This window comes from Leuciscus leuciscus (assembly GCF_965113295.1).
Source record: "Leuciscus leuciscus genome assembly, chromosome: 14".
Classification (NCBI taxonomy): Eukaryota; Metazoa; Chordata; class Actinopteri; order Cypriniformes; family Leuciscidae; genus Leuciscus; species Leuciscus leuciscus.
Window position 1 is genome coordinate 41,318,361 of NC_138738.1, and position 12,199 is coordinate 41,330,559.

The window sequence follows — 12,199 nt, forward strand, 5'->3', positions numbered from 1 at the left end:
AATACACTTTTAAAAATTAAACAGAATTTTCACTTCAACTATATTTTTCTAAAATATATCTTTAGAAAATATACTAAAGTACTATTTTTTGTTACTTAGTGTGTTAAAGGTTGTATTGTGAAAATAGTTAAAAGCATGATGCTAATATACTTTTAATATATTTAGAGAAAGTAAACATTTTGTTAGTATATTTGCAATGTAATATTGTAAAAAAAAAAAGGAATATATTTCAAATACAATAAAGTATACTTTTTTTCACTAGGGGTGTGATGAGCTCAGAGAGGAAGAAGAAAGGAATCGGGGTTCAATTAAATAGATAATACAAATAAATAACTGATTTTAAAAGTGATTATATATATATATATATATAGCCAAGAGAGGTTGGCAAATAGGTCATTCATACTTTAAATGATTATTCCTGCTCGTATGATCAGATTATTTACTATGAATTGGGGAAAGAATGCATTAAAATACACATGAAATTAAATCAAACAGCAATTCAACTTCAGGAAAAAGTTTGTATTAATATTTGACATATACAGCATAAGAATACACGGCTACACGAGAGTATACATGAGAAAGTGCACGAGACTGCCCTCTAGCCACCATTAATGAAGCAACAATTCGTTCACCATTATACAATATGCAAGATATATATATTTAACACCACACCCATCACTCCTCATATCCCTTCTGACTGTAGTTTATCTCTCATGCCCAACAGCTCTGTCAGACCGGCCTGAATCTGTCCTGCCACCTCACAGATCTGCTGTGCGAATTTGGTCTTTGCCTCTTTCTTGAACTTTTGGGAATCTTTATCAGTGAAGAACAAATCCATGCCGAGTGCGAACCCCTGAATAACACCGGAGGATCTGTTCATCACGCTGAGAGCACCCGACGTCCCGCCTGCGATCTCGACTAGCCTCACGATCTTTGCAGATTTCACCCTCACACCTTTCAGCTTCTCCATCTCTGAGTTGATATTATTCAAGTAAACCTCAATGTCGCACATCTCTTTTTGGTACTCTTTCAAGATGGACTCCACCTTTTTCCGGACCTGATTTGTTTTGACTTTCTTGGTGATGGCGGCCGATGCGCCGGTGACCCCGCCGGCGGCCGCGACCCCGACCCCGAGCGCAGCGACCGCCAGAGACGCGCCCATAGTCGCGGGAGCTAGCAGGACTCCGGCTACGACCGCCGCTCCGCCAACCGCTCCGGTCGTTCCTCCGGTGATCCTGGCGATCTTCACCCCTTTGTGTGTTTTGTCCAGGCTTGCAGCCACGGCCTCCAGCTCAGAGATCTGTCTTTGCAGAGAGCTTGCACAAAACGGCAGACGAGAAACATAGCGCTTAAGAGCCTCTTTAAACCGTTCCTCTCGGTCCATGTCGGCCCTGCAAAGACAAAAGTGCATGAATGAAGCAGGTTCTCGTGCTACTGTTGGATTTAGGGATGCACCGATATGAAAACTTTTTGAACATAAAAGGCTAAACGTTTTTGAAATGTCCAGTGCATGTGTGTGTGAGGTAAAAGGATGCAAGCTGTTGAAGCTCCGCCCCCTGTGCCGGGAGCAGCAGCTCATTTGCATTTAAAGGGACAGACAAAAAAAACGGTGTGTTTTTGCTCACCCTCAAAAAGTGACAATTGTAACATGCTATATAAAAATATCTGTGGGGTATTTTGAGATAAAACTTCACACACACACTCTGGGGACATCAGAGAATTATACCACCCCTTTAATATAACGATAACGGTTACAGTAAAAATGAACATACAGTATATCGGCCGATCGACCGATATGGTGGCTGATATATAGTGCATCCGTAGTTGAAATACATATATATAAAGACTCTAATGATTTACTTTACCTTGAGTCTGAATCTGAAGCCCCTGGTCGATCTGTAGATCCTCCTGACATAAAGAAACACAATTTTCTGTTTCAGTGCCTCATTGACAGAAAGTGTGTTTAACCACAAAATAATTTAGCTTTAACCTTTATAATGTCTGCCGGATAATTAGATTGTAAAATTTTTGAGTTTATTTTACTACAAATTTGATTTATAAAGCACCTTTCCAAACAAATCAATGCAGTTCAAAGTGCTTTACAGGCAAAGAAGAAACAACAGATACAATAGACAAAAAAAAAATTAGACCCATTAAAATACAGGAATAAGAATAAAGTTTATTAGGATTAGCTAAGGCATAAAATAACTAAAAATTAAGAAAAACATTAAAAATATATTTTAAAAATGCATTATAAGATATTACAGGAATATGTTTTATGTTTTATATTGTGCATTAACAAATATTTATTTTTAATTTATGATTTTTAACTTAAACCCATTAATATTTTCAGCACATCTTACTTCCTATTAAAAGTTATTAGGTTATTGGCTAAAAGAAGGCTAAAAAGCATAGTTTTCTATCATAAAGCTCCTACTTAAACAATAAACATTAATACAATTTCAATAAAGGCATTCAAATGTTGCATGAAATATTTTGTGTAGTTTGTCTCTTACTGAAACCGTTCCCCGAGCTTTTGCTGTCCTGATGGAAAGAGAGCAAAGCTTCAGTCAAATCTGAATATCTTTACATGATTCAATACAAAATATAAAATCAAGTGTTGTGTATTATAAAGAAAGCTGCACTAACACACTTTACAGCAAGCTTGAGATGCTAACCCCATAGATTGAAGATTAAGACAGTCAGTATTGTGTGTGTTTGTGGTTATTGGTGGATGATAGATGTTATTCTCTACATTCTTGAGCTGAACTTCAGACGTCGACTTTAAAATCGCCAAAACACATCAGTGACACTTGATCTGATGAATGACGATCAGACAAATACTTTATAATGTATATTTTTATGTCCTTTTATTGAGGTAGAATCATGAAAGTAAATGACCTGCGAGTCCTGAACTCCTGCATATTCCAGCAGAGCGGCCATGAGAAGGACATCGCTCTGTGTTTTGACCTGGAAACACACAATAATGTCATGATTTAACACTGTTTATTTCAAACATCTCAAAGCAGATCCTTTCATTAAAGCTGCTCTGAGCGATGTTGGGTGAAGTCACTTCTTGTTGACGTTCAAAGTATTGTCAAACAAAACGGAGGCTAGCTCGACCCTCCCTCCTCCTCCTCCTCCTCCTCCTCCTCCTCCTCCTCATCCCGGCCCCTCCCCCTCCCTCCCGTGCTTCCTGAAACAGTCATGAACCATTTAGAAAAACCAGACTGGATTTACCCGGTCCGGCAGAAACAGGAGCCTCCTGAGTGTCGGATCGGAAGCCCTTCTGCCGGTGAAGTTCTCGCCACCTTTTGAATGCTTTTCCGATGTAAATCGGGACTTCGCGTGTTCCTTCTCCTTTTCTCTCTTCTTTGTTATTTGTTCATTGGAACGTCGTCTCTTTGGTCGTGTGTCGGCCATATCAACATTTTCAAGAATATACATTTTTAATGTTAGTCGTTGTCGTTGTCTAGGACATCTCTCCTCTAGCTAACTTCCCTCTTCATGCTTCTCTCTCATCCACCCCCCCCCCCCCCCCCCCCCTTGCATGTGCACGCGCACTAACCCCCCCCACCGCCACCCCCAAATCATTCTTGTCGGTGATTGGCTGGAACAGTGTTTGATATGTTTCGTGGTCCAGGCTGGGCCAGTTTGTTTTTCTTGCCGTTTGTGGAGCCTGGGCTGTCTACAGAGATCGCGTTTTTTTACAGTGTGTTCAGAAGACAGGCAGCTAGCGGATAGTGAGGAGATGTTTGTTCTGTTATAGCTGTCGTGGAACTTAAGTTTTCTTTCCATTTTCTACAGAGTTTAGTAGCTTGCATTACCCTGTGTTCACTGAAGTAGTTCTGAGCAGCCAGTGGGTGGCGCCCTCCGCTCTGAAGAGACTCATCCATCCCCATCAACTGCAATGAGAATAATGAACATGTTTACGGCTCTGTCCCAGATGGCACCCTATAAGCACTCGCGGTCTTTCTACGAGTCCGCACTTTTGGGATGTTACGTGGTCCAGGCTGGGCCAGTTTGTTTTTCTTGCCGTTTGTGGAGCCTGGGCTGTCTACAGACACCGCGTTTCATTACAGTGTGTTCAGAGGACAGGCAGCTAGCGGATAGTGAGGAGATGTTTGATGTATGTGACAAAAATGTTTTGGCCTAAAACACGCGTGACATCGCTTAGAGCACCTTTAATGACGCAGGCAACTAATTTAGCTACAGGGTTCGTATACTGTAAAATGAAATTCCAGGACTTTCAAGGAGTTTTCAAGCAATACTTTTTTGGTTTTCAAGGACTTCAATCAGAGATCAAACAATATCTTTATTATCTTTCAAATTCAAAAAGGTTCAAAAAGGTAAATGGACCAAAATAAACCAATAAAAGGTACAAATAAAGTGCAGCGGATGCAATGACTGTGGAAACTTTAACCATTGAAAGGATTCTATGACAAAGATCTCGCTTTCTTTTTTCAAACTGATTTTTCCCCCATGAATATATGATTGATCTGAAGAACAAAAGCTGTATCATATACTTGGATATTTATGAGCAATATCACACTCATAGCCATGCGAAATGGCTCTATATCTATATCAGATGGCCTGCAGCTTCATTATGTGTGAAAAGATCAATAATTTCACATATTGTCTTTCAATAATTCAAGCGCTTTTCAAGAACCTTTTCATTATTATGGCTGTTTTCAAGGGTTTTCCAGGACATACATTTCAAAAAGTCAAATTCAAGCACCTTGTAGGAACCCTGTCGCTATTTGTTCTGTTATAGCTGTCGTGGAATTTAAGTTTTCTTTCCATTTTCTACAGAGTTTAGTAGCTTGCATTACCCTGTGTTCACTGTAGTAGTTCTGAGCAGCCAGTGGGTGGCGCCCTCCGCTCTGAAGAGACTCATCCATCCCCACCAACTGCAATGAGAATAATGAACATGTTTACGGCTCTGTCCCAGATGGCACCCTATAAGCACTCGCGGTCTTCCTACGAGTCCGCACTTTTGGGATGTTACGTGTAATTTAAATGTCCCAATTATCCGTAATTTCGTGATGACGTGTGTTCTACTCGAAGCTGTTCACGCTTGTACTCGAAGCAACCCCGTGATCATGAATGAACTGTATGCACGTACACCATATCAAACACACATATATTGTCGCAGCATTAACACAGTCTGTTTACTGACACCGATATCATGCATACTCTGACTTGTGCAATGTTTGTGAATGTTTGAAGGTATTGTGTATAATGTGTTTAAGATATGTGAGGGTACGATGTGTATTTGCTTGTTATGTGTAGGGGATATGTACAATGTGTTTGGGTGTCATTAGCCGCTAACATTGTTCATTCATCCACAATACACATTTGTTTGATTTGAAATCTTTATTGAACATTGGGTTACACAGTATAACATATATAACTTACCTGCTTGTGAAACACCAGTGACCAAACCTGTATCTTCTTCTTCTTCTTCTTCTGTATTTTTTATTGGCAGTTTGCAGACAATGTGCATTACCGCCATCTACTGGGCTGAGGTGTGATGACCAAACCTGTATCGTTTTAAACATAGACATGTATAGGGATCTCCCAGTCACGTGACCCCTAGCCGCATGTCAGCCATTTTGACGGAATACTATTGCACAAGCGCACATACATGAGAATGCGGATTATCACGTTTTATGGCTGCGAATTGATTAAAATAATGAATAATGGTCACTGTATTAATTATCTTGAGCCTGCTGAAATGTTCCTATAAATATATTTTCTTTCCAACTGTGCAATCTTAATAAATAGGCTAAATATATTTATCCACTAAGCTACAGCAGTCCTATGCTCGTCTTCCCATTAAGTTTTTTTTCTCTTTCTGACATTTCATACCTGTTGTTACATTTTTTTTTATTAAATTGACTATAAAAAGATTGCTTGTGTGTGCTGGTGTTCATTCCAGTCTTTTAAAATAGTTGAATGAATGAATGCTCGCGAGGTGCCTGTAACGATTTTAAATAGGCTAACGTTAGGCTATTTAATCAATAATGTACACAGGGTAGAGGAGAACGACAGTCAACTACTTTGAATATTATAGCATTTTGGACATAAACATGTAAATAGTGAAAAGACTGACACTGAAAAATGACACAGAATGATTAAAATTTAATATTTAAATATTTAATCCAAATAAATAAATGTTCGTGGTTTGCACTGATGTTATTTGTTCTCACACACTTCAGCGTCGCGGTCACTGGCCACTATCTATTATTAGCGCAGGTGTCGTCAGCTAACTCTTCACGTCATGTCATCATAAAAAGAAATATACAAGAGGAAGATAAAATAATTAGGAATCATAGATCCATATGAAGCACCACAAGTTCTTTTTACAGGCATTAAATGTGTAGAAAAACTTCCTGACATTGAGTTCGGTGACATTTACAGCTACCTTATTCACTTCCCATCACGCTACACCGGAGCTTCATTAAAAGCATACAAAAGCTTAGCAGGCTATCGGTATCACGAGTCCGGATGGTTCAGCAACTCTTTGATTTGGACGCCAGCGGGGAAGGATTTTTCAATCATCACCGCAAAGGTTGGTAAATAGATGAATATTTGGCGACGAGCTGTATTATCACCAGCGGTTTAGCATTTTCTATTCCGTCAAGATGGCTGCTCCAAATGGCGTGACGTCACGCGGGACGTCCCTATAGAAAGGCTAGATGGCTCAAGGCGGAGTCAGCTGTGTCGTCACTTGGCGGCCATCTTAGGTCAGGAGACTGCGCTGCTGCTCCCTGCTGCTGTGGACGGAAGGTGAGTGACATACGCCAACTAAAATGCTCGTAACTTGCTGAATTCTTGACGGATTTACAAACGGTTTGGTTTATTACAAACCTTATTAACGTGGCTATGATTTGTGCTGATGCCGTTTGTGGCTATAATTTTTCACAAGTATCCAGTTAAATAGCCGCATCCCTGACGTTTATGACACACCAAGCCGTTTGAAAATCGGTTGAAAATTGAGCAAAATATAGTTATTTCAGCACTACATGCAGAATAGACTTTAATGTTATAACTGGACGAGCGGTCCTGTCCTAAGATGGCCGCCGTGTGACGTCGTCGGGTCCCATTGGCTCTCAGCGCCGGTAAGCTATCTAGCCTTTCTATACATGTCTATGGTTTTAAAAGCAGAGTATTTAAACATGGTGGACATGCTGTTTGATTGGGAGAAACCATGTTGGTGACGTAACTGGGGGTTTCCAATATTCCTGTAAAACAAGGTTTATATTTGTTCATTCATTATTTGTATTGTTTTATTGTGTCATTGTGTAATTTAACCATGGATAGATGTTGTTTTATATGCATAAGGTGATAAGAAGTGCATATGTAAGAAAGTAAAACTTACCTGTTGAATGGTACACTCCAGGGGTGTGGCCTAGACAATAAATGGCTGCCAGAGTTAATACAGAGTGAGTAGAGGGTCATGTTGGTTGTGTGAAGTGGAACCCAACCCAACCCAACCCAACCCAACCTTCCAGAAAGTTTAACCAAACGATACAACGGCTGTTGTGGCTATGTTCCCACAAAAACTTGTAAATATTTATATTATTTTTTCTTCAACAGTTTTTTTTTTGGGGGGGGGGTTTGCTGTTGGATTTGCACTGTCTGCACAATAAATTCACCTCAACTGGGATTTCCTGTTGCATTGGTCTTATCATGCCTCTGATCGTGAGGGCGATCGCTAACAGTTATCAGCGCCTACACTGGGTTGAAAATGCTGGGTTGTTTTAACCCAACTTTGGGTCAGATACGGACAAACCCAAACGTTGGGTTAAAAATGTAATTTAAAAATGTAACCCAATGGCTTGACCCAAGTATGATTTGTCCATACTTGACCCAAAGTTGGGTTAAAACAGCCCAGCATTTTTTAGTGTAAATGAATCTGCAGTGCTCACGTGCAACAAGTAGGAGCTCTCGACAAGTTGTAGTTATGAGTTCTACAAGGACGTGAACGCTTTTTAAAAGTTGGAATCTCGTAATCATGGTAATATGTTATGGTGTGAAATGACGTCCGCTTTCAAGGGCGCAAAAACGCTGTTTGGAAATCACACACAGTGTCAACCTTAACTAAATACACCCGATCAACCCAATCAAGTCCTTTATTTGAAAAGTATGTGTGTTGGAGCAGAGTTGAGTGAGTTTGACATCCATGTTTACAGGAATCCACTCGTCCGACTGGTTCAGCTGGTCCTGATCAATCATCAGTCTGTCACTGATGCAGTCTTTCACTTTCAATATACAATCAAAAGCTTGAACTTTCATAAATATCCTGATAATCAAGAAAGATGAATGATTCTCTCACCATCCGGGGCTCTGGAGCACATTGCCTCGATCGAGGTGCTGGGAAAGGAGGAGCGGAAGGCTGTAGAACAGATCAGAAATCATTCAAAACCACTGAAGAACCTGAACTTCAGGATCTCGGTCAAAGGCACATTGAGCCCGATCAACTAAAGCCCAGATTAGAATGAAGAAACACTGATCAAAGCAGCGTTTCTAACGTCCAAACTCAAGGGAGTGTTTGTTCACTAGTGTGTTTTCTTCTTCTCTTGTAGATTTCAATATTAAGTATTTCAGTGAAAATGAAAAGACGTACGATTAAATGTATTAAAAATGTACTTGAGTATTTTTTTAGTATAATACAAATATACTTTAATGCATTTTTAATACATTCAACAGTTCGTCTTTTTCACCTGGGATATCAATGGCATTTGTAAAATTATAATTTTAAGGATTTAGTTTTTACTCACTTTTAATTTGAATTACATTTTATTAGTTTAACAGCTCGTAAACATAATTCATCACTTTTCTTATTACAAAAAAATTAAATTATTATTAGTATTATGCAATTATTTGAGACATTTCTCCTTGAATAGAACTTTTTTTTTTTTGGCATTAGGAATTCTACAAAATTGATTAAAGAACCCTAGAGTTCCATTTAGAACCCCATTAAACTTTTCCTTTTCTAAGAGTCGGAACACAAACATCAATGCCAGTGGAAACACATGTTTAAATTGTATGAAATACACAGACATTTGTAGGTTTAGAATACCAGCTGAACACTTACGTTTGCCATCTTCTGTAGATGTGTAATGCTCGAGGTCTTGCTTCTGTGTGTCTGCAGTGCGTGAGAGACGAGCTCTTCTACAACAATCTCAGTCATAAGTCATGCAGAATATGTGCCTGTACATTCTCAGTTCAAAATACTTTCACTTACGACAGAAAAAAAGCATTTTCCAACAGCTTTTATCTTCCAAATGTCATGTGTCAATTATTGACTCTATAGTTTAAACTCTTTATACATAAATGAGTCTCTTGAAGATCTAGTGAGGACTGGAGTGCTTTAATGGCATGAGAATGAAAGATTTTATTTGATGCCATAATTCATCCCGGTGATGACGAGCCTCAGACTCTCCTCGATGTCTTCCATCTGGGACTGAGAGTTTCTCAGGATTTTCTCAGTAGTTTAGTGGGTATTGGATCTAATAAACATGTTGTTGGTTTAGATGCAATGATACGTTTATTTAGCTCTTCCTATAGTTGTAAAGCACTGCGATTGTTCTTGAGGGGCGATAATTGAGGCTGAATCATAAAACGCTGTCAAAGGTTGTACATTTACAATTGTATTTCTGATGCATTGGTTTTCTCAGTGGAGAAATTCATAAAGTCATTACTGCTAAACTGTAATGGGATATTCAGTTCTTGGTTTATTGTTAATCTAGCTTCTGTACTAAACAAGAACCTTGGATTGGTTTGGTTATTTTCTATGAGTTTGCGGAGATACTCGGCCCTGCCTTTTTATAACAGGAAATGTTGTCTTTCCACATGATTCTAAAGACCTCTAAATTAGTTTGTTTTTCAAATAAGTATCGTAAGTTACTTTGTTTTCCCATTTATTGACTGGCACTTCTGTTGTGTGTGAACATGATGGTTATTATTAGTTCTAGACTAAATGTGAGCATGCATTTACTCATCTCACTTGCACAGAAACAGGTTCAGTATTCCTCAAAATGAATAACAACAGTCAAATGCAAACTCAGAATAACATGCAAAACTGCAATAATTGAATATGAAATAATACATAGTTTCGACTCCAGAGTCGTCCTTAAGCCAAGGCATAGGTATGTCCCTAAAGTGCTCTCCACTCTGTTTAGAGGTGATTTCACTCTCAGCTCTTCCCTCGTCTGAGGATGAAGGAGATGCGAATTTGCTCTGCCCGGTTAGGGCCATCAGAGCCTATGTGGAGCGTTCTGCCCCGTTCAGACAGTCAGATCAGCTCTTTGTATGTTTTGATGGCCGCTCCAAAGGGCTCATAGTCACAAAGCAGACATTATCACGCTGGATAGTGGACGCTATCTCGCTGGCTTATGAGTCTAAGGGCCTCCAGTGTCCCATAGGCGTCAGAGCTCATTCCACGAGAGGCACGGCCTCATCCATGGTCGAGTGGTATCCCGATTGAAGATATCTGTGCGGCGGCCGGCTGGGCCTCGCTATCCACATTTATGAGATTTTACAAAATTGGAAGTTCCTGCTTAGCAAGCGAAGGTTCTTTCAGTATAATAAGTGTAAGCAGTGATTCAGACAAATTAATTATTAATTATGCAGTGTGAATAGATTTGGTTTTTTTTAAAGCAGCACCAACACTGCAAAAAATGCTTTTCTTATTTAGTATTGATGTCTTGTTTCCAGTCCAAATATCTAAAAATTCTTAAATCAAGATGCATTTACTAAAGTAGCAAAATACCATAAGATATTATGTCTATAAGTGAGTTTTTGCATAAAACAAGCTAAATTATCTACCAATGGGATAAGAAAAACAATTAAGATTATTTTTCTTACCCCATTGGCAGATAATTTTACTTTTTACAAGCAACAACTCTCTTAATTTTTATTTATTTATTGAACAGAGGGCAGAGTTTTACTTTAGCGCTCCTCCTCTCCGTCTCTGCTCATAGCAGACTAATGGTTTGAGGGAGTGGTTCAGCGTAGAGGTCTTCTCGGGTCCTAAAAACTGTACCCGACCCGAATCGACCCGAATCACTACTTACCCGAACCCGACGTGCATAAATTAAATTTTTTTTAAAGAAAAACCCGACCCGAGACAGACCCGATAAAATTAGACCCGAGTCCGACCCGACCTGACGCCATTTCCTTTAGAACCCGACTGGACCCGAACGTAAACGCCATTTACATTGTGCACAGTCTGCAGCCCTGCGTTTCAAATGCACTTAACATAGACGCGCAAGTAGGCCTACGCGCTGAAGTGCTGAATGTCAATCACACATCACTGTAACCCATTACATCCTAGAAAATTTGGCATAATGTTATTTACCGGACCATACGATGATTAACATTAGAACCACCACAGGGTAAAATTTACCGATGGCTGTTTTTCAAATGTAGCCTATAACAGATTTTCAATAAAATATCCAAAGTCTCCCAGTCATTGACTTTTACTAAAATTGTGTTATTTAGCCTACAATCCCATTGTTAAAAAGTTGTTTAGATAAAACCAGATTAAAAACAAGGCATTAGAACCGCCATAGCAGGTCAAATACCATGTAGGCATATGTCTTTATTTTTGCAACTTTTCTTTATTTGAGCGACGTGTCTGCTTACTGTAAACAGTCACACAACGCACATTCAAAATAAGATGTTTTAGCCTACTCATAAATGTTCAAACTTTGGATTAATTATTAAAACAATTTTTTGCAATTTTTATCGTTTATTGTTTGCTGCTATTTATTCAAGTCTCCCCGTTTCCTGAAGAAAATTCCGATCTATGATGTAGCCTAATGAATAATAATTTTTTTCTGATTACCCCAAGTTTATTGGGGTTGTTCTCTTATTCAAATTATAAATTATATAACTAAGCAAATTAATAACTGAGTAAATAAATGCGGAGGCAACCGTGCTTATAGCCCATTGCACGTAGAAGCGCGGATTCGCTCTCTCACTTAGAAAAAGTGAGAGAACGGTGTCATAGAGTTGTTTTAAATAATGCAATTTTGTTAAATGCCCAACATAGTTTGGGTCTTCTCGGGTCCATTTGGAAAAAGCATATTTATTTAAAATTACCGAAGACCCGAGGCCACTAATACCAAACCCGACCCGTGTCCGAGACACTCGTCTGAGTTTTGGACCCGAAACCGCTCGGGTCTCG

At 39.2% G+C, this 12,199-nt stretch overlaps 1 protein-coding gene across 4 annotated transcripts; it reads right to left on the minus strand.

The window, feature by feature from the left end:
* Positions 1-425: 425 nt before the first annotated feature.
* On the minus strand, positions 426-9,928 carry LOC309473925 (apolipoprotein L6-like). Of its 4 annotated transcripts, XM_082136203.1 has the most exons (8): positions 9,104-9,926; positions 8,342-8,401; positions 4,833-4,910; positions 3,828-3,905; positions 2,902-2,970; positions 2,517-2,544; positions 1,866-1,908; positions 426-1,391 (listed from the first exon to the last, which is right to left on the minus strand). In XM_082136203.1, exons 1-8 carry the CDS (start codon positions 9,197-9,199, stop codon positions 683-685), a joined length of 1,161 nt encoding a protein of 386 aa, XP_081992329.1. In that variant the 5' UTR covers positions 9,200-9,926; the 3' UTR covers positions 426-682. The 4 variants fall into 4 exon arrangements, with proteins under 4 accessions (XP_081992329.1, XP_081992331.1, XP_081992330.1 ...); XM_082136205.1 differs by lacking the exon at positions 4,833-4,910 and having other exon boundaries at positions 9,104-9,928; XM_082136204.1 differs by lacking the exon at positions 3,828-3,905 and having other exon boundaries at positions 9,104-9,927.
* Between the last annotated feature and the right edge of the window lie 2,271 nt (positions 9,929-12,199).

Excerpts from the sequence above, each read along its gene's own strand:
- LOC309473925 (XM_082136203.1), bottom strand. The coding sequence starts at position 9,199 with ATGACTGAGATTGTTGTAGAAGAGCTCGTCTCTCACGCACTGCAGACA. Across the intron at positions 8,402-9,103 it reads ATCTACAGAAGATGGCAAAC|CCTTCCGCTCCTCCTTTCCC; the intron begins GTAAGTGTTCAG and ends TCTGTTCTACAG. Across the intron at positions 1,909-2,516 it reads AAGCTCGGGGAACGGTTTCA|GAGGATCTACAGATCGACCA; the intron begins GTAAGAGACAAA and ends TCTTTATGTCAG.